Raw genomic sequence first — 21,702 nt, 5'->3', positions numbered from 1 at the left:
TGCTCTGCCTCTGCCCTGGCACCTCATACCACACCCATGCTGCTCTCCAGGCCTCACCTACATGTGCTGTCACTCATCTCTAGCACCGCCTACAACTCACCCCCCCAACACACACACACACTGTCACTCAGCCCTAGTCCTGCCCAGACCCCGCCTTGGCCCGCCCTGGCCCCACCCCATTGCACACGTGCAGCCCTAGGCCTGCTGCCCAAGCACTTGTGCTGTCACTCAGCCCAGCACTCTCATCCTGGGGGTAGAAGCGCCACCGTCCCACTGGCTGCCCAGCCGGTCACTTGCCCACAGCTCTTCAGCTGCTGCCCCAATGAGTTCTGCTCTGCCCTTCGCCCTCCTGCTGCTCGCCCAGGTAAGCTTGGGAACCCTGTGGCCTCTAGCTTTGGGATGGCTTTCCTGGGGCCACTGGTCCGCAGTGTCTTTGGGGGACCAGAGAGCCTCGGCCTGCAGTGTCCAGGGTGGGCCACACCCTCCGCTGCACTGTAGGAAGGGGTGTCCTGTGCGCTGGGGCTTCCAGAGGGAGCGTGGCTGACGGCTCCTGCACACCAATGAGCAAAATAGTTCAGGGCTGGGGAGTGTCTCTTAGGCACAGGAACACCCGCCTGCTGACCCTTCAGTCTGGAAGTGTAGCACAGGGCCTCCTGGAGCGAGCGAAGGACAATCGTATGAGATCCTTGTGTTCCAGAGTACGTGGCGGGCAGAAGGGGCAAGAAGCCCACGGTATCTGTGAAACTCCCAACTGTGACGTGAGTCTGTGCCCCTGGTTGGTCTTGGTGGTGTCTGAGCCCTTGCCCCGTGGTTCTGGCTAGCAGGAGTAGCTGCAGCTCTGCCCTCTGGGACTTAGGATTCTGGAGAAAGTAACTCCAGGCCAGAGCAGCCCAACACACACTCAGCTGACAGTGCCTGTGGCCTGACCGGGACAGCTGCTCTGTCTCTGTGCCCACCTGGAGACGCGGTGGCCTGTGGTCCCCAGACCTAAGTCCAGTACCCTGCCTCCCTAACACAGCACAAGAAAGGGTGGGAAAAGCCCAGGTCCCCAGTTTTTCCTGCAGTGGGCACTCTCCAGACAGGCTCCTGGATGGCCCTAGACTGGCCTGGAACAGAGAATGTGGGTCCCGTGGCCCTTGACAGGGTCCCCTGCCACGGAGATGGTAGCACGGTTGCGGCCAGCACCCCAGAAGCAACAGGTGGCAAGCGCAAAGAATCGCCGTGGTTCAAGGCAGCCAGCACTGCGTGTGTGCCTGGTGGGGGTGGGGCCCGGCTTTTCTGGGAACACCCTCCAGGACTTTGTTGGGCCCCTCAAATTCCCACAAGCCTTGCAGCTCTGCTCAGGTTTCAGTCGCTGGCAGCTGACTCGGGTGCCTGGCCAGAAAGACCCTCTAGCAGTGGCCCGGGGGCATCGGCCCACATCACCAACCACCTCTACCACTGGCCTTGGGGGCCTCCTTCCCTCCCGTGGGCACATCTGCTAGGCTCCCTAAGAGCCAGACTCCTCTAGACCCCACCTAGAACCCCAGTCTTGTGCATAACTCCTTGTCCCATCAGAAGCGCCCCCATAGCCTGGCCTGGGATTATGTCCCCACTGACTACGATAACAACATTTCCCACCAGCACCCCCGAGGCTGCAGGACGGGTGGTATTGGGTAGCATTCTTCCCCCCTCCCTCCCCAAGCCTCCCCTCTCTGTTGCACTGGGGCAGCTGCAGAACACCCTCCCCCGGGCAGCTGGAGGCCCCAGGAGTCAGGTGAGGGTAGAGGCGGCCCCTGAGGCCTGGCCTCCTGTACTTGCTTTACGACAGCACTCAAATTAGCTCCTTTGCAAGGAGAATTTCTCCTGCACATGCCCCCCTCCTCCCTCCACCCCCCCACTCCCCCCATCTCCCCACCCCCACTCAGCTTTCACAATTTTGTTTACTCTTGTCCACACACATTAGGCCTTCTGATCATTCCTGCCTCCTGTTTATGTTTTCCAGACAGGGTTTCTCTGTGTAGTCTTGGCTATCCTGGACTCATTTTGTAGATGAGGCTGGCCTTGAACTCACAGAGATCCACCTGCCTCTGCCTCCCAGAGTGCTGGGATTACAGGCAGGAGCCACCACTCCCAGCTTCCCACCTCCTCCGTTTTGGGCTTTTTCCTGTCTTGGGCTCCTCAGGTTTGGGTAGGGAGAGGGATCTACCTGGCTCTGTTGCCTCCCTACCCAGGTTCCCTCCAGAATCTGAGCTCCCTGAACTCCAGGGCAGTCCAGGGGTTTGGATTGTGTTCAGCACTGGTCCCCACCAGACCTCTAATTCTAGCTGCTCAGAAAGCTGAAGCAGGAAAATCAGAAGTTCATGACCAGCCTGGGCAATTTAAGAATACATTGCCTCAGGCGGATCTCTGTGAGTTCGAGGCCAGCATGGTCTACAAAGCTAGTCCAGGACAACCAAGGCTACACAAAGAAACTCTGTCTTGAGAAACAAACAAAACAAAAGAAAACAAAAAGACAAAATAAAAAATAAAAGCATCGTAACCAGCTACAGGGATGTAACCAGTAGAAAACTTGCCTGGTTCTAATCCCAGTATCATGCACACATTACTAATAGGAATAAGAAATCTGACCCTCTTGGCCCTGCCCTTAGGGTTCAGTCTCTCCAGCTGCTTCTCCTAAGCTGGGTTGAGGGGGAGCATGGACAGTCCAGAAATGTCTGCCTTCGCCTTTGTCTAAGGAACCAAGGAAGCCATGTGGCCTCTTGGAGAGATGAGCCTCAGCAGTGCTTTTGGGGACTCTTCACTGAGTCTGGGAAAAGGGCTCATCCCTAGCAGGTCCAGCCTGCTGTGGTGACTCAGGCTGGAGCCAGGCTGCTCATGGTTCTGAGCACTGTACCCAGCCTGCGCTGTCAGGCGGGTCGGGCCCGTCTGTCTGATGGGACAGAGCAGCTGCCTGTCTGCCCCCTCCTCATTCCCGTCTGATGGCTGCAGCAGCTGGACAGGGTGGTCCACAGTGGAATGCGGGACCAGGACAACAGCTGGCCTCATTCCTGGCATGCTGGCTGTCCAGGAATGAAGTGGCCATGGATTCCAGCCTGTGGGAAGTCAGTGCAGGGCTTCCTGCCCACCTCACCCCTGCCCCCTCCCCTGCCCCAGAGGCCCTTAGCTCTTCCAAGATGCCCTTGCTCTCATGGCCAGAACACTTGGGTCTTCCCAGTCAGCCTCATTGTCTGTTACCAGAACCTCTGCCCAGGATCAGTGCAGGGGAGTGCAGGGGAGGGGGCGGCAGGGAGGCCAGCCCTCCGTAGCCACTAGCAGTGGCTGATGCTGCTCTCATTGGTAGTGTGGGTAAAGCCTCTTGCTTGGCCAAAGCACATACTCCATGCATGGTTGGACCCAGCAGCTCCTTGGCGTTGGGGGTCAGGAAAGAGCCCAGAGGGTAGTCAACTGCGGGGTGTAGCTTCAGAACAGTGGCTCAAGATGTCTCTAGGGCTTTACAGCTTTTATCTGCATTCGTCCTGGGTCAGGCCTGGGATGACGAGGGACACATTGGATACCTGCTGTGGGAAGAGGGCCTGACTATTTCCTGTCTAAACTGGGATGGGGAAACAGAGTAGATGGTGTGGGAGCACCTTCCGGGTGCCTCTGCCCTTGTCCTCTGTCTTGGATATGGGGAGCCTGTGAGGCAGCTGTGGCCATGTGCCTTTGTCCCAAGGAGGCCCCCAGCCTTGCCTCCAGCCTGCCACGTCTTCTGGGAAGTGGTTAGGGTGAAAGGACACATCTCGGGCTACACAAATGCCTCCGGAGAGCCGGAAGCTGGCTGTGGCCTGCCCACTGGGCGCCCACTCATACCACTGCAGCCTGTGATCTGGGCATGGGGTCCTGCCAAGGCATTGTGGTTCAGTGACCTCGTGAACTTGGGCTGTGAACAGGCCAGGGACCCATGGTTCCCAGGCCCTGCCTTGACCACACCCAGTCAGGGCCAAGCCCATGGGCAATGGCGGGGGCAGCTGGTGGGAGCAGCAGGACGACGAGGAGGGTGGAAGGTCTTCCCAGGCCACAGGGGCTTCAAAGAGCCTGGGAACTCCCATTCTCAACAGGCCTGCCTAAGGCAGGGCAGACACTACAGATGACATCAGCCTGACGTGCCCTGTGGTGCCAGCTCTACTTATGTGCCTTGGGCAAATGACTCAGCCTCTCTCAACCTGGCTGGGAGCTAAGATTATTAAGGTGCTTCCCCTCACCTATCTGTAGGTGAAGAGCCCCAGGTCCCAACCCACATGCCACCCTGAGGGGAGGAAGACCGAGCCAGGCTTGCCCCAAAACAGCCCTGAGGCACATCTCAGGGTCTGCCATCAAGCTCTGGAAAAAGCCCCTGTATCCATGGAGGCTGTGCCCAGGTACCATGCCAGGCAGGCAGGTGTGTGCCTGGTAGGAGTACTGCCCTGACCTAGAAGCAGCTCCACATGCTGACACTGGCTTTGTTCTAAGGCCAAGCTGCCATCTGTGAGGACAGAGCTGCCCAGGCAAGGCTCTGGTCCCTCCAAACTCATCCTCCCATCTTGAACAGGATCTTCTGCTCCCTGGACCCCAGGACCAAGTGGGTGATGGAGGTGGCCTCAGCTGCCATGAGGGGCTGTGGAGTAGGTGGCCGCAGTCCCACTGGTAGGCTGGAAACAAAGGCTCCCAGCATGGTACCTCAGTCAGGCTGGGAAGCAGGACAGGAGAGCAGACTGAGCCAAACCTTTGATCCCCAAGCAGGCTATGTGCAGGTACCCACAGGGCCAGGGCCTTCCTGGGCCTTGGACATCCATGTGTGCTGCGGGAAGTCGTGAGGAGGCTGAAATCTGAGTGGTCTGCTGGCTGGCTGGCTGCTTTCTCCCTGCTGCCCTTGGAGAACACCCAACCAGCCACTGTCTTTCCTCTCGTGAGCGCCAGCCTCCACTGACCACAGATCCAGCTGATGTAGAAGCCAGGGGGCCTGGGTAGCCAGCAGGTGACTCCACAGGAGGGAGGCCATCCACGCAGCAGTCAGGGAGCCGTGGGAGCTGATGGATGCTGAGGGAGGGGAAGGGGGTGTCAGGATGGCCCAGTGTGAGCCTCCCTGAGGGTAAGTGCTGTCCACATAATCCTTTTTATAATGTTTAATTTTATTTTTATGTCATTTGCCTGCTGTATGTGTGTGTACCATATGCACACAACACATGAGGAGGCCAGAAGAAGCAGTCAGATCCCCCCACGCTGCACACCCCACCCCACTCCTGGGCCTGGAGTTACAGGTGGCTATTAGCCACTATGTGGGTTCTGGGAATCAAACCTCATCCACTAGTCAGAGCAATGGGTACCTTTAAACACAGCCTCCACATGACTTTCCCACAGAGAGAAGCCCCTGCCAGGGCTTCTCAGCTCCCTTGCTTGGGATGGGCATTAAGAGTGAAAGCGTGCTGGGATGTCCTTGGAGCTCCAGATACAGCCCACCCACCATTCTGAGGGAAGTAGTTGGGAACAGTGAGGAAAAGACTCTGACTACTTGCAAACCGTGCTGAGGGTGGGGCTGGCACACTCAGTGCTGTTTGTGGTGGCCCAGCCATCTACGCTCCCAGTCCTGCTCTGTCCTGGGACCATCCAGCAGTGTCTCTTTCACATGGGCAGCCCAAGGATCTGTCCCAGAGAGCGAGGCTTCTGCAGGCAACTCCTGTAGGGGCTACACACACATGGGAAGTAGAGGCCGGAGTACAGGATCATCCTTAGCCACATTGTGAGTTTGAAGCCAGCCTGGGATATATAAGACAAAAACAAAAACAAACCACAAAACAGAGCAGTCTTAGCTGAGAGCCCTTCCTGCCCGGGGTTCTGCAATCCCTGCTGACTGAGTTTTCATACACAGGATCCCTTCGGCCTCGACCTTGCTAAGGCTAGGCATAGTTCTAATAGTGGGCATCTGCTCAGGGAGCTGCTGGCCCTGAGCAGGCAGAGTGAGACCGAATGGAAAGCATAGTTCTGCTTTTGAATCATGTCCTCTGAGACTGCACCTGTGGACAGGATTCATAGGCCAACATCTAGAAAGGCACCGCTCTGCAGGACTGAGCCTGGAAGGAGGGAAGTCACTCAAAAGAAGGTACCGAGCAGCCAGGAAGACAGCTCAGCAGGTGAAGGACTTTGCCATCAAAGATCTGAGTGTGTCCCCATAGTGGAAGGAGAGAACTGACTCCTGTAAATTGTCCTCTGACCCCCACGTGTGCCATAGCGTCTGTTTGTCTGCCCCCCCCCCAATAAATGTAAAGAAAAGGCATGTGAACAGCCCTGAGGCAGAGATGGAAATCTCCCAAGCCCTGCCTCTAGCTCAAGAAGGCCAGGCTACCAAGGGGTCTGAAGTCTCAGTCCCTCTGCTTGCCCTGAGCCCTCCTGCAGGCCTGAGGGAGTGCAGCCAGGGACAGCCACAGGGCTAAGAGCATTTCCAAAGGCAGCAGTCCCCGTGCACTGCAGCCCCTGCACCCGTCACCTCCACAAATCCTGCTAGGCTGTACCCTGCCCAGCACTGGCCTCCCAGCCTCCTGGAAGCCTGAGGTTGCCCTAGGTTCTGTTCCTAACCAACATGTGCTGTGGGAAACGAGATCAGCGTGTGGCCAATAGCCACACCCACCATGGTGGGCTGTGCGAACTGTGCTTTCAGGAATGCCAGTGGAGCCAGGGTTCACGGGGATATACCTACAGTCCCCGGATGGCCAGTTCTCATTTCCCTCCAAATCTGGAGTGGAACAAGGAGCAATTGGAGGACAGGTCACTCTGGGTGAGATCCATTGAGAAATGGGATGGAAAGCACCTGTGAGAACCAGGATGGCATTGGAGGCTTAGGAATGCCTTTGGGGAGCTGCCCTGCATTCTCTCATGTGCTTGATAGATGAGTCTCTTCTGCAGACCTTAGTTTCCCCCTCTGAGGGGTGTGGTTATTTGCGATCATCAGCAGCTAATGGCAGTAGGCTTGGAGGAGAATGGGTCTCAGGAGTGCTCTCTGGGCTCAGAGACTTGGCTTCATTTCCTGTCTGCGGTCACACAACCCTCAGGAACTTTTTTGTTTTTTGAGACAGAGTTTCTCTGTGTAGCCCTGGCTGTCCTGGAACTTGCTCTGTAGACCAGGCTGCTCTTGACTCGCAAGGCTGAAACTGCCCCCCAAGTGCTAGAATTAAAAATGTGTTTCACCACTGCTGGCTTGTTTTTTCTGTAAATTACATGTATTTATTATAGTGGGAGCGGGCACTTACCGTGTGGCCGTCAGAGCCGACTTGCAGGAGTCCGTTCTCTTTCTACCATGTCGCCTCCAGAGATCATCCTCGGGCTATCCAACTTGGGAGCGAGTGACTTTATCCACTGAGCTCAGCACTTCTAGCAGTCACTGCTGGTCCCCCCGGGGGTGATGAGGAAGGAAGGACTATATCCCAAGAGTCCTGGGTTTCCAGAACTGAGATCCAGTTATGAAAATCACAAAACTTGTTGTGTGGGCTGTCCATTTTTCCCAGCCACCCTCTCAGCTGAGCCACACAGCCATCCCAGTCCTACCCTGTGCCCTGCAGCAGCCCTGAATGTGGCCCAGTCCAGTCCCTGGCATCTGCCAGGCATGTCGCCCCTGGGTGGGTGCCATACTCCAGTCCATGTCACAGACCAGGCTGGCCAGCAAAAGGAGGCCACAGACCCTGAGTCCTTCTGTGCAAAGCAGCTTAGATAAGCTCCGTGTCACTCTCTGACGGGGGATTCCTTCTGCAAAGCAAGACTGAGAAGTGCCGTGGGGTACCCCGAGCATGGCCCCTGTCTGTTCACACAGCAGACGGGCTCCGTTTCTGGAAATGTTAGGAATCAGGCCCCAGGGCTCGGGGTGGAGGGAGATTTCAGACACTGGGTCTGCTGTGTGCATGGCTGCCCTGGGTGGCTGGGGTGAGTGTGTTGGGTGAGGGTTGGACACAGATGCTTAGGGGCCCCTCCCCTCATTTAGTCTCCTCTCACAAAGGCAGGCACTGTGACATTCAAGCTATGGAGCTCAGGAGGGACATGTCGCCTCCCACTCTAACTCAGTGGCCCCACTTCTGAGTTCTGGCTCCACCAGCTGCTGTCCATTCTCCTGGACCCTCACTCCCAGGAAGCAAGAGTTGCCTCTGGGTACTTCCCTGGGCCCTGTTGGCACCTGACCTCTCAGGGACCTGAGGAAAAGTACAGACCCTCACGTTGCTTCCAGCCAGCCAACAAGCAAGCTCTACAGGGAGGGGTCTGACGACACTGTGGACACAGCCTGTATTCTGGGCTCTAGGTGAAGAGAGTCAGGCAGCGAGCGTCCATATGTGGACACTGAGCTAACCATCCCAGGATGTGGCTGCCAAAGCCCGCCTAGCCAGGGTAGTACCAGCAGGTGGTGCAGGGTCCAACCACAGCCCTAGGAATGAGGTCATCCTGGTGTTCCTATGTCCTGTATGACCCTGTCCCTTCTGTGTTTTAGAGCCTTGGCATTTTCTGGGCGGTCCCTGAGGCAGAGCCCAGCATTCTGTACCTGTGGCACCGGGTGCCAGCCCAAGGCCGAGTGCGGAGAGCCTGGGTCATCCCACCTATCAGTGTGTCTGAGAACCACAAACGCCTCCCCTACCCTCTGGTGCAGGTAAGCAAAGCAGGGGTGGGGTCCCTATAGGTTCCCCCATTTCTTAAAGAACCTCTCGGGTCTGGGGCAGCCCCATCTGCTGACCGGAGCTGGGTATGTCGTCTAGGAGGGACTCCCCCACTTTGTCGCTGTTTCTCTGCTGGGACAAAAGTGGGGCTCCCATGCCTGAGCCACTCCAGTGAGCATGTCCCAGTCCGTGTCGCAGACCAGGCTGGCCAGCAAAGGAGGCCAGCCGTATGCCCTGGAAGGCATAGACCTGTGAGATAGTCGGCCTTCCACACTCTCAGAATGGAACTGGCTGCCAGGTCCCGGGATGCCCTGGGCAGGACTTGAGTTTAGGAGGGCAACTTATTGGGCTTTAGAGCCTGGGACCTCTGCTCGCCTAGCCGGGGAGGAACCCGAAGGTGTCGGGGTGCCCTCTGGCCCTCACCAAGCCCCTCTCCTGCCCCACAGATCAAGTCCGACAAGCAGCAGCTAGGCAGCGTCATCTACAGTATCCAAGGGCCCGGCGTGGATGAAGAGCCCCGTAATGTCTTCTCCATCGACAAGTTCACTGGGAGGGTGTACCTCAACGCCACACTAGACCGTGAGAAGACAGATCGCTTTAGGGTAGGGCCTGGTGGGAAGCTGGGGTCCTTCCTACTGCTCAGGCCTCTGTTCCCCACCTGATGTGCTCCAAGCTGGGAGCTTCTGAAGCAAGATCTGGTGCCCATGTGCCCCACATGTGAGGATTCAGCGTCTGGTTCATGCTCCCACCTAATAAAAGGGCACCTTGAGGCCATGAAGTGGGGCTGGGCAGTCCTATGGAGGGCAGAGCACTGTCACACTGCTGAGCTGATGTGACAGCCTAGATCCAGGCTCTGTTTGGTGGATGGGTGTGTCATGAGGAATTCCCAAATAGTGTTACTGTCGGCAGCAGCGGATGATCTCTGAGGCTGGCCCGCTACCATTACAGTGTTGGGGTGCAGGAAGGGAGGTGAGAGCCACATTGAGGTGAGCACAAGGTCAAGAGATAAGCCCAGGACCGCCTTTGGGTTCTCTGCAAATAGCCGTCTGCCAGGCTGGGATGCAGTGTGCCTGCCTAGCATGCAAAGGCCCTGGGTTCGATCCCCAACGTGGCTAAATAAATAAGAGTTTTGCATAGTGCTACAGGCCTATGATCCTTAGGAATCTGGGGCAGGAAGTTTGTAGCCAGCCTGGACTACATAGCAAAAACTTGTCACAAAAATAAAACCAAGCAAAACCTCTAGAAACCTGCTTACTATAGCCAGGACCCTGTAGACTGCATTCTGTCTGGCCCAAGGCAGGGTAGCTTTCTACCTTCACATTTCCAGGGACTAAGATTTCTTTTACATCCACGAGAGATTCTTCTAAGCTAAGAAGCTGCATTCTTACAGAGGAATCCATTACATGATTTTTTTGTATGTGATTCATAACGTCTTGTTGTGTGTATCTAGCTGGGCCTGAACTCACCATCTTCCTGTTTCTGACCCCTGAGTGCTTGGAAATTATGCCATGCCATTATCCAAAAAAAGAAGCAGGTTAAAATGTTGTAAGCTCACGTGAAACCCCAATCCAAAAAGTAAAGTGAATTAAGCCAGGCATGGTGCAGGCAGATCTCTGTGAGTTTGAGGCCAACCTGGTCTACACAGTGGGTTCCAGGACACCAGTGAGACCCTGTCTAGAAAGAAAGGAAGGAAAGAAAGAAAGAAAGGAAGAAAGAAAGAAAGAAAGAAAAAGAAAGAAGGAAGGAAGAGTAAAATGAATTAATTTAATTTTGACAGGAGCCAAAACTACAGAGAAAGGGAGACAAACCTAGAACCTTAGTAAAAACCTTAGTAAGAGCATTACTTCATCCATTCAATGATGTGATGAGTATCTTGGCAGCCAAGGAAAGAGAGGAAAGTTGTAGTCTGTGTGCTGGGAGAAGACACTCTCTTCATGGAAAGGTTGCATGCCCACAGCATACAACATACATGTGTTCCTCGCCTGTGTTAAGCCCTTGGGTCCTTGCTGTTACTTCTGCATGGCTTTAGGAGCCACAGAGCCAGCCCCTGCCTTCTGTTTGTTCAGCTGAGGGCCTTTGCCCTGGACTTGGGTGGCTCTACCCTGGAGGACCCCACGGACCTGGAGATCGTTGTGGTGGATCAAAATGACAACCGGCCAGCCTTCACACAGGATGTATTCAGAGGCCACATCCTGGAGGGCGCCATCCCAGGTGAGGGGGAGTCCAGTCCTACCCAGGGGGGTGGGGCTTCGGAAGATCCAACACAACCAAAGGTCAGCCCCCACCCTGACCCCCAGAGTGGCTTGCCTGGCATGCCAGGTTCAACCTCAGCCCTGCAGAATCAGCCACCTGAAGGTCATCCAGAAGATGGGGTGTAGAGCAGCAGCAGCCTCCCCCCACACTTATCATGTCAGTATGAACCTGATGCACAGAAAGGCTTCTGGCTGGCTGTGTTCACCCTTGTGTCACGGTGGTGAACTTTGCACCTTACCGATTCAGTGAACCCTTCAGACCCGTTTAGTGAATCCATGGCTTTCCCTAGTGTGGTTTCCCTGAAGGACGCTCCACAGACTGGGGTGGTTCCCCCTCTGGCTGCTGCTTCAGATGCAGCTCGGTCACAAATAACCGGCCTGTTGTAGTGGCACATGCCTGTGAGGCCAGCGCTTGGGGAATGGAGCCTGATTTTAAGGTCGTTTTCAGTTCTCTGACCAATCTGAGGCTAGCCTTGACTACATGAGACTCTGCCCTTCCCCTTCAAAATCACACACCAGCCCTGACTTTCCTCAGCAGGGCCAGTCAGAGCACTGTGTCCACCCGCCCTCCCTCCCTCACTGCCTGTTTCCAGTGTGTTCAAATCTGGACTAGGCAAGAGTTTCAGGAAGCCTAGAACGCAGAAACACAGAGCCTTGCTCTGTTTGCAACCCAGGTTCATTCTACTCCATTTACTCATATTGCAAGATCTAAGGTAACGGTACACAGTTGCTTGCACTCCTTATTCAGAGCCGATTTCAGACTTCCAGAAAAGTCGGAAACAATTCCGGCATGCCCACTGCAGGGAGTGGTTTCCCAGCTCAACCTTTTTCTGTCTTCCCACTAAGCTGCTTGGTTGTAGACTGGACGCTGGACATTCTTACAATGTCGGAGTGTTCTGACAACTCTATCAGAGCAGGAAATCAGTGCGCTACCTCCCTAGTCCGGCGCCTATTGACCCTGTCCAGCCGCACTTTCTGTAGTAAGGAGTTCGTCAGGGCAGGGAAGAGCTGGGTCAGCTGTTCTAGTCCTGCCGCCTTTCCTTCCTGCTTTACCAGGCAGGCTCTTTTCTTTCTGCCTTTCTTCTCCTAACTTTGCTATCTCTCCTGGGTGCCTCCCACTTCCACCAGGCCCCTACAGTACAATCCCCTGGAGTGGCCAGCCTGCCCTGGGGCTGGTTGCCCTAGCAGGTGTGTGTGTGGGGGGGGCTGACCTCAGTTCCATGCCAGTCATGGCTCTTGGGTGTTTGCTTCTATTTCTCTCTGTCTGGCCAGCATGCCCAAGGGGTTTTTGCCATCCTGCTCTTCCCAGCAGAGGGTGCCCTTGAAGGCAGTGGAGGCGGCCTCAGCTCTCTTCCAGCCCTTTTTGGTGGGTGGGAGATGCCTGGCACTGGGGCACAGATACTCTCCCACACCCCCAGCCCAGGCTGCATGTCTCTCAGTGTACCAGCGTCAGCTCCTTAAATGGTGTTTGTGGCACAGCGACGGGATAGAATAGATCCCTACTCCCCAGGCAGCCTCTTACTGCTGTCCCCTGGGGCTGTCTCCTGAGGTGTATATGAGATACTTACTTTCTTCTGGGTAGACTGGCAGTGTTGTGTTTCTTGTTTTTATTATTTTATGTGTAGGAGTATTTGTCTGCACACCATGTGAGTGCAGGTTGCTTAGAGACCAGATGAGGGCGCCAGATCTCCTAAGACTGAAGTTATAGTTATAGTTGTGAATCTCTTTGCACAAGCTGGACGTTAAACCTGAGTCCCCTGGGAGAAGAGCTAGTGTTTTCAACCTCTGAGCCATTGCTCTAGTCCCTGCAACTGGGATTCTTGCTGTCACAGTCCGATGTGCCATGCCTCTGGGAAATGTGCCCCTGTCTGAACGTACACATATCCAGACCTGTGCACCTGTGAACATTGTGAGCTCGTTGGTACCCACGTGTGCCACAGCACACCAGTTGCAGCGCCCGTGATACCTCTGCTTCTGTGTCCACTCAGGAGTCCCCTCCCGGCGCATGGCAGCCCTTCTCTGGTTGGGAACTGGCTCCTCGTGCCTCTGTGTACTTACCCGATTGCCAGAGAATGCTCACACAGCACAGGGTTGGTAATCAGAGTCCCGGCCCGAGAAGCCTGCTGGGAGCCTTGTCCCTAGGAACCAAGGTGGTTGCTGTTGTTTCTCTCTATACTTTAACTCTTAATCTTTCAGGCTCCTCGGCCTGGGAGCCTGTACTGTGCACACATCATGAGCTCAGTAGCTTCCGCCTGTGCAAGGTAGGCCTGAAGCACTGGCTGCTATCTGCTGCTGCCTGTCCAGCACACCGCATCACAGGGGAGCCCAGAGCTTGCCCGCCCACCCCGACCAGCAACACTAGCTCTACATTCCTACACTGTCCTGTGCTGCAGGAAGTGAGTGGCGGGTGAAGAGGACCCATCCTTGCGCTGGCCCTTTCCCAGTTGCCACAGCTTCCCTGTGGGTAGTGCCTTGGAGGATGCCGGGTACCTGCTCGGCTCTGTCCCCATGTGTTTGTGCATCCTTTAGAGCATACACAAACATCTGGGGAGTCCAGTGGGTTTTCCACTTTGACCTGGTACATTAGCTCCACTTGCTGACCTGCCATCTCGCAGAAGACATACGGGTTCTCCTCTGAAAGCCCCACTGCGATGCTCAACCTTGTGGGTAGCGGGCGTGCCCTGGACCTGAGGCTGGCCTGTGCTGTCAGCCCCAGTGACAAGCCCACTCCGAGATCATAGTGTCAGGGTTAGAGGGTCTGTGTACACAGGGAGCGCTGCACACCGACAGGGCGCCCCACCACACCTTCCCCCTGGCGGCTGAGCGCTTTCTCCGTCCTCCACAGGCACCCTGGTGGCCAGGGCTGAGGCCACGGATGCCGACGATCCGGAGACAGACAACGCAGCGCTCAGGTTCTCCATCCTGGACCAGGGTAGCCCTGAGTTCTTCAGCATTGATGAGCATACTGGAGAGATCCGCACGGTGCAAGTGGGGCTGGACCGTGAGGTGAGGCTGCTCCAGGGACAGCTGAGGGCCTGGGGGCCGGTTCTCCACATCTGGGCTCCTCACAGGGCAGGGCCTTCCTGCTCAGACGACACTGTGGCTATTATGCTCCCCCTGGTCCTTCCTTGCTTGTGCTGTAACCCCCCGGGACAGTCACCTATGCCTAGAAGACACCCCTGAGGCCCTCCTGTGCCACTGCACCAGGTACCCCTGCCACTGAGGTAGCTCCCTCAGCCAGGAAGCCGCTTACTGCTCCCCTGCCTGACACTTCTAGTACCACAACTCATCTCTTGCTCACTTACAGGCTAGGGCAGGGGCAGACCTGTGTGAGGGGTTAGCCTTGAGGTGGCTCTGCTGCCATCCTAAAATAGTTGCCTCTGGGTATCACAACTTACTACATATCACATTGTCCCCAGGTGGCTGCTGTGTATAACCTGACCCTGCAGGTGGCAGACATGTCTGGAGATGGCCTCACCGCCACAGCCTCGGCCATCATCACTGTAGATGACATCAACGACAATGCTCCGGAGTTCACCAAGGATGAGGTGCCGCCTCTGCCCACCCCCACCAGCTTAGGGCTGCCTTCCCTTCGTAGGACTCAGGAGCAGGCGATGGGAGGGTGAATGGTTTCATGGCACGGGGAAGGGCAGTGCGTGAGCAGGGGAGCTTGAAATGGAGGGGCCCCAGGAACACAGATTACACGTGAGGTTCCTTAGAGGAAAAACAGCTACTACTGTCCTCCGGGTCCTCTGCCCAGTCAGCCTCTTGCTGTGGGAGGGGAATAGTTGGTCCAATGTCCAGGAACAGCTACAGCAGGATAAGACAGACCAGTGAAAGACTCTGTGGTGAGCAGCAGTGAAGCAAGGGAGGGCTCCTGAGTCACAGGCCCAGGCCTTCTGAAGCTTCCTGCTCTCAGCCAGCCAGTCTGTGAGTAACGGGCTGGGGTCTCTCAGTTCTTCCTGGAGGCTGCGGAGGCTGTCAGCGGAGTGGACGTGGGGCGGCTCCAGGTGGAGGACCGAGACCTGCCTGGGTCCCCTAACTGGGTGGCCAGGTTCACCATCCTGGAAGGCGATCCAGATGGACAGTTCAAGATCTACACAGACCCCAAGACCAACGAAGGTGTGCTGTCCGTGGTCAAGGTGAGGCATACTTCTGCCATGTGCTTTCTTCTTGGCCCGAATCTGTCACAGGCATCCTCCTGCGGCAGCTGCAGCCTGAGCTGCTGCCCTGGGTCCCTTCCTGGGATGGCTGTGCTAGCTGACCTCCTGGGGTAAGGGCACAGGGTGGACGGGGTGCTGACCACAGGGTTCTGGCAGAGCTGGGCAGTGGGAGGCACCCTGCTGCACAGAATGCCACTGCTACTGGCTGCTCCTTCCTTACTAGTGTGGTCCACAGCCCCCACTTTCAAGTAAAGCTGTGTCCCAGCAGGAGCCCCATACCTAGCAGAGAAGCAGGGACCACACATACATGCAATCACATATGTAGACATAGGTGCATTTGAAGATTTATTGCAAGAAACTGGGCAGACAATTTGAGGTGGGCTGCAGTGTAGAGGAATTTTAATTCAGAACATGGCTGCTCTGGCAAGAGATGACATCCAAAGACCTTCCAGGTCTGTGTGATCCTGCTGGAGACAGAGGCAAGCAGATCTGAGTTCAAGGCCAGCCTCGTATAGAGCCAAGTATCAGTTAAAGAAAAGCTTTTGAAAGTGAGGTCTAATGGAGTGGCAGAAAAAGTGACGAATCAGTGATGAATCAGAGCACACCTCCTGTGCAGCTGGATCAACAGCCAGCTTGGGGTGGTGGTGGCTGGCAAGATGGCTCAGTGGGTTAAGGAGCTTGCCACTAAGCCTAACCACCTAAGTTCATTTCCTGGAGCCCACCCAGTTGGAGGAGGGAATCAGTTCCTACGTGGTGTCCTTTCACCTCTGTGTGTCATGCTCATGCATGTGCACATAGATAAAGACTGGACAGAAGAGGATCTGCCCAACTCCCGGGAGAACAGAGAGGAAAGGGAAGCTACTTAAGGAGCAACACAGAGAATGAGAGAGAAAGCAGTTTTTACCAAGACAGTCAGAGAGAAAGGTTCCAGAGGGAGAACTCAAGTGAAGACCAAATGAGCCGGGGGGGGGGGGGGGGAAGCAGTTTTACTGGGAGAGTTTTACAGAGAGAGGCTGCATGAAAGAACAGCTAGACACAGGTGAAGACAGAATTAGCCAGAGGGTGAGAGTGAGCCAGAAGATTACAGCAGATTGCTGGAGTTAGTTTGAGGCCAAGCCGAGCAATTCAGAGGCTGAGAGGGAAGCCATGTTGAGTAAGTCAGCTGGGAGAGGAGGCTGAGCCAGAACAGCTGAGTTGAACCAGCCAGCTGTAAGCTCAGAAAGAACAAGAAAGGGTGAGCTTATTCAGCAGTAAATCTCAGAAGCTGAAAACATTCTAGGTCTGGGTTAGAGTGTATGGAGGCTGGAAGCTTCCAGGACTAGGGCTTGGCTAGCACAAATAGGCAGTAAGCCTCGGCAACAACAATTGAAACAGGCAAATAAAAGTTTGTTTTAACCAGGGACCATGCATGGAGATAACCTAGAACCCCTGCTCAGATGGAGCCCATGGCAGCTCAGTGTCCAAGTGGCTTCCCTAGTAAGGGGAACAGGGACTGTCTCTGACATGAACTCTATGGCTGGCTCTTTGACCTCCCCAGCTCCCCACCCCCACCCCCGTGGGAGGAGCAGCCTAGCTAGGCCACAGAGGCTGACATTGCAGCCAGCCCTGGTGAGACCTGATAAGCTAGGGTCAGATGGAAGAAAGGAGGACCTCCCCTATAAGTGGACTTAGAGAGGGGCAAGGTGGAGATGAGGGAGGGAGGGTGGGGTTGGGAGGGAATGAGGGAGGGAGCTACAGCTGGGATACAAAGTAAAGAAACTGTAATATAAAAAATAATATACTGGAAGTCTTGAGGGAGAATTTCTTGTATGCTGCTCTGGAAACCTGCAGAGTAAGGACCACCATAAACCAGGATGGCCTCTCTGCTAGGTCAGCTGGCATGTCCACCACTACTCACACAGATCACAATCGCTGAGGGACACAAGAAACTGCCACATCACACTCAGGAACAAACTCAGGAGCAACAGGAGTTCATCTTGTTACCTATTAATATTTGAGCCTTGCCTGATTTGTATTGTGTCAGGGTTTGAAGGGCGAAAAAGGAAAGATGGGCTCTCTAGACAGACTTGGGGAAAGGCTCTCTAAATTAGACGTCTTAGCACTTGGGATTTTAGCTGTCTCTGCCATCCTTCTGCAGCCCCTGGACTATGAAAGCCGAGAGCAATACGAGCTCAGAGTGTCCGTGCAGAATGAGGCTCCGCTGCAGGCAGCTGCCCCCCGGGCCCGGCGGGGCCAGACCAGAGTCAGTGTGTGGGTTCAGGACACCAATGAGGCTCCAGTGTTTCCCAAGAACCCACTGAGGACAAGCATAGCCGAAGGAGCCCCGCCAGGCACCTCTGTCGTCACCTTCTCTGCCAGAGACCCTGACACACAACAGCTGCAGAGAATCAGGTGGGGTGCCCTGGGATCTTGGGGTGTAAGGCAGAGGGATCAGTGGCTCCATTACTGCCAAGGGTACCTCTGGATTCTGAGGGTGAAAGGGAAAGGCCATTGGTGTATCCCTAGGCCCCTCAGATACCTATGTGTGCATGTGGAGTGACCAGACCCACAGGGCAGGACTGGGCTCCCACAAGGACACACAGTCCAGACTGTTCTCGGTCACCCTCTGACTGTTGACCTGTCCATTTTCATGGGCCCTTCTTTCTGCAAAAAGCTCTAAACTGTAAGTTCACCACTGGTCCCAAGCCTGGCACAGAGTTCCTGTGTGTCTCTGTGGTGCTGGCTCTGAGCAAGGTGGAATTCTGGCTGCCAGTTGCTGAGGAGCACTGGGCAGGAGCACACCTCGTGTGCAGCTGCTGAGGAGCACTGGGCAGGAGCACACCTCATGTGCAGCTGGATCAACAGCCAGCTTGGGGGGTGGCTGGCAAGATGGCTCAGTGGGTTAAGGAGCTTGCCACTAAGCCTAACCACCTCAGTTCATTTCCTGGAGCCCACCCGGTTGGAGGAGGGAATCAGTTCCTACGTGGTGTCCTTTCACCTCTGTGTGTCATGCTCATGCATGTGCACACAGATAAATGCAAATGAATAAATGTAGAAACATTTAAAATGTAACACAAAATAAGGAAGACAGTTAGCTTGGGGCTAGGAGGCCCCGAAGGCTAAATGCTGGGTAAGCACAGCTCCTGCCAGTCACATGCAAACGTGTATGTGGCCTGTTACATGTCATATATTACCTATATTACATATAATGTGGAGGTCAATATTATATATATACATATATATGTGTGTATGGGCATCGTGGGCGAGCCTCATCCCACTTCTCCCCTCCCTGCCAACAGCTACTCCAAGGACTACGACCCGGAAGACTGGCTGCAGGTAGATGGGGCCACAGGCAGGATTCAGACCCAGAGAGTGCTGAGCCCTGCTTCTCCCTTTCTGAAGGACGGCTGGTACAGGGCCATCATCCTAGCCCTGGACGATGGTGAGGGGAGACAGGTGCCGTCTCTGCCCCACAGCCCGGCTTCCCGAAGTGGGCTGATGGGGAGGTTGTCGGGTGGGGCTTGAGCTTAGCAGCTCTCCCTTGCTTCCAGCCATGCCCCCCAGCACGGCCACAGGCACCCTGTCCATTGAGATCTTGGAAGTCAACGACCATGCCCCTGCGCTCGCCCCTCTTCCGTCTGGGAGCCTGTGCAGCGAACCAGACCAAGGCCCTGGCCTCCTCCTGGGTGCCACGGATGAGGACCTGCCCCCGCACGGCGCCCCATTCCACTTCCAGCTGAACCCCAGAGTCCCAGATCTCGGCCGGAACTGGAGCCTTAGCCAGATTAACGGTGAGCTGCCCCCACCTCCCGCCCCACACCCCAATCCTGGGACCTAGGAGATGGACCGACATCTCGCCACAACTACATCCTTGGGCAGGGCTGGATTACTTCCCACAGTACCCAGTGGGTGGATGGGGAGCTGCCAGCCGGCGCCTCAGGTTCTCTCTGCGCCGAGCCGGGTTATCCTGGAGCTTCTGTTGACCGCGCTGCATCTTCTGCAGTGAGCCATGCCCGCTTGCGGCTCCGACAGCAGGTCTCGGAGGGCCTGCACCGCCTGAGCCTGCTGCTCCAGGACTCCGGGGAACCGCCCCAGCAGCGAGAGCAAACGCTGAACGTCACGGTGTGTCGCTGTGGGTCTGATGGCGCCTGCCTGCCGGGGGCCGCCGCGCTGCTAGCGGGAGGTGTGGGCGTCAGCTTAGGCGCGTTAGTCATCGTGCTGGCCAGCACCGTGGTCCTGCTCGGTGAGTGCGGGTCCTCGGCCCCGCCCTCGGCCCTGGGCCCCTTTCCTGTCCTACCCTCTCTAAGAGCCCACTCTCCAGCCAGCCCCTCCTGCTTCCGCAGTTCTCATCCTGCTTGCTGCGCTCCGCACACGGTTCCGCAGGCAGTCGCGGGGCAAGAGTCTGTTGCATGGGCTACAAGAGGACCTTCGGGACAACATCCTTAACTACGATGAGCAAGGAGGCGGGGAGGAGGACCAGGTAAGGAGAGAGGAGTGATAACTCTGGGGAGGGGTCCCCAGAATGCCCACCAGCGTCCTAGAAGGTCCTCTGGCAACTAGGAGGTCCCTGCTCGGAACCTAACTGCTCGCTTACTCACAGGATGCTTATGACATAAACCAGCTGCGCCACCCAGTGGAACCGAGGGCCACCAGCCGCTCTCTGGGCAGGCCACCCCTGCGCCGGGATGCCCCCTTCAGCTGCATGCCACAGCCGCATCGAGCGCTTCCTACCAGCCCGTCTGACATTGCCAACTTCATCAGCGATGTAGGTGCCCTGGGGCTAGATCACAGAACGGGGTGCACACAGGCACACGCGCACAAACACGCCCACATCCAGACCCTGCTTCCAGTCCCCATGCTGCAGGATGTCAGGGGTCAGCTCAGTAGGACCCTGGCTGAGCCTAGGGAAGCCCCGGGAGAGTGAGTGAGCATAAGCAGTCACATGGCCACAGAAGGCCCCCAGCACTTACCAGCTGTTTCCTGTCCCTCTGTGAGGCGTGCCCTTGTGTGGTTCACGACCTCTCTGTGTTTACCGTGATGGTGAAGGTGGTACTTGCACTGTAGTCATCTGGATAAAGCACCAGTTTGAACACTATGTGAAGGACTGTGATCTACACAACAGATCATCAGATGTGGGGTGGAGGGCTGGCTCGAGCCATGCAGGTAACCCCTATTAACAGGCCTGCCCACACACCCCAGGGGAAGCTCCCAGCAGACTGGCAGCACCCTTGGGAGTACTCTGGGTGTGGGTACTGGTTACAAGCTGCCCTGTGGCAGTGGAGGTGCTGCCTCTGAGGGAGGCCAGACACTTACAGAAGGGTGCCTGAGAGGCTGGGGTGGGCGCGTCAAGGAGCCCACGAGGAGACAGCTTTTCCCTACCCTGGTGGGGAAGGCTGGAGAAAGCAGACCCTTCTCTGCTAGTCCATTCTGCACCAGGAGATGCTTGCACCCCCAGCCCTCTTAAGAGGTTCCCTTCCGGGGCAATGCCTGAGGCAGACCTAGGCCTGGCTGTGGCTCCTGGCTTGCCTCCGAGTGGTCCTGAGGCCTGTGGGCTTCTCCACAGGGCTTGGAGGCTGCGGACAGCGACCCCAGCGTGCCCCCCTACGACACCGCTCTCATCTATGACTACGAGGGAGATGGCTCTGTGGCAGGGACACTGAGCTCCATCCTGTCCAGCCTGGGAGATGAGGACCAGGACTACGACTACCTCCGGGACTGGGGACCCCGCTTCGCCCGGCTGGCAGACATGTATGGGCATCAGTGAGAGCCAGAGCCTCGGGCAGACTGCTGTCGAGACGTGGCGGCTTGGCCCAACCAAAGGGGCGTTCTTCTGGGACATGCACCCAGAAGTACTGTGAGGGTCAACAGGATGTCCCATCCTCAGCTCCATGGCAGATAATCTCACTGAGGTTCCTCTGTGGCTCCAGGGGAGGACTGAGTTGGGGTGGTGGGAGAACCTGGAATAGGCAGCGGGGGAGCACTCTTGCTGGGGAGGGAAGCCCTGCCAGGGATACACTCCCAGCTTTGTCTCCCACCTTTGACTCTTGCTTCTGTACCAAAGCAGGCAGCTAAGGAGTGGATTGGAATTAAAAAACACACTATTTGGTGGACCATGCGTGCCCAGTGCCACTTTCACCACAGGGTGGAGTGGTCCTTACCCCAGGCCTAGCTCAGGGAGGGACCTCAGGACCCTGCTCAGCACAGTTGGTGAAAGTGAGTGTGTGCTTATATGCACGTGCATGGGGAGGGGCATGGGCAAGGTCCCCTCCGACCCCCAGGTTCAGACAAAAAGAGAACTGAGTTCTACTGCCCTTGTCCTAGTGTGTCTGGCCAGCACCCCTCACTTTCCCTGCTTATTCTGATTCCTGTTCTTCTTGGGGTGATGTGTCTGCCCCATTGCTAGTTACCCTTGCCCCGGGCATCTGAAGTGCTCAGCTGTGTCCTTTGACCCAGTTTACAGGAGCTGCTGGGTGGGAACTGTGCTCCTGGGAATGTGGCCAGCTAGGGGAGCGATGGAAGAGGTGGGTGTGGTCACCCCAGCAGTGACTGCAGCAGCAGTAGAATTCAGTGCAGGAGGACAGGGAAGCAGGGGTCCCCTTGGCTAGGGGCACTAGCGTAGAGCTGCTGGGTCAGGTGACACACTACAATCTGAACGTCACTGGGTAATCCCAAGGAGAGGCC

The 21,702-nt window shown here is 56.2% G+C and overlaps 1 protein-coding gene across 2 annotated transcripts; it reads left to right on the top strand.

The window, feature by feature from the left end:
* The first annotated feature begins 206 nt into the window (after positions 1-206).
* Positions 207-21,136, top strand: Cdh15 (cadherin 15). Of its 2 annotated transcripts, XM_060391829.1 has the most exons (14): positions 207-364; positions 8,465-8,620; positions 9,074-9,229; positions 10,694-10,838; positions 13,725-13,885; positions 14,299-14,427; positions 14,836-15,021; positions 17,180-17,433; positions 18,321-18,463; positions 18,573-18,812; positions 19,025-19,264; positions 19,365-19,501; positions 19,622-19,786; positions 20,585-21,136. In XM_060391829.1, exons 1-14 carry the CDS (start codon positions 323-325, stop codon positions 20,783-20,785), a joined length of 2,355 nt encoding a protein of 784 aa, XP_060247812.1. In that variant the 5' UTR covers positions 207-322; the 3' UTR covers positions 20,786-21,136. The 2 variants fall into 2 exon arrangements, with proteins under 2 accessions (XP_060247812.1, XP_060247813.1); XM_060391830.1 differs by lacking the exon at positions 19,025-19,264.
* The last annotated feature ends 566 nt before the right edge of the window (positions 21,137-21,702 follow it).

Source organism: Meriones unguiculatus, chromosome 10, assembly GCF_030254825.1.
Source record: "Meriones unguiculatus strain TT.TT164.6M chromosome 10, Bangor_MerUng_6.1, whole genome shotgun sequence".
Taxonomy (NCBI): domain Eukaryota; kingdom Metazoa; phylum Chordata; class Mammalia; order Rodentia; family Muridae; genus Meriones; species Meriones unguiculatus.
The sequence above is the reverse complement of the archived record's forward strand: the minus strand, read 5'-3'. Positions and strand labels throughout refer to the sequence as shown.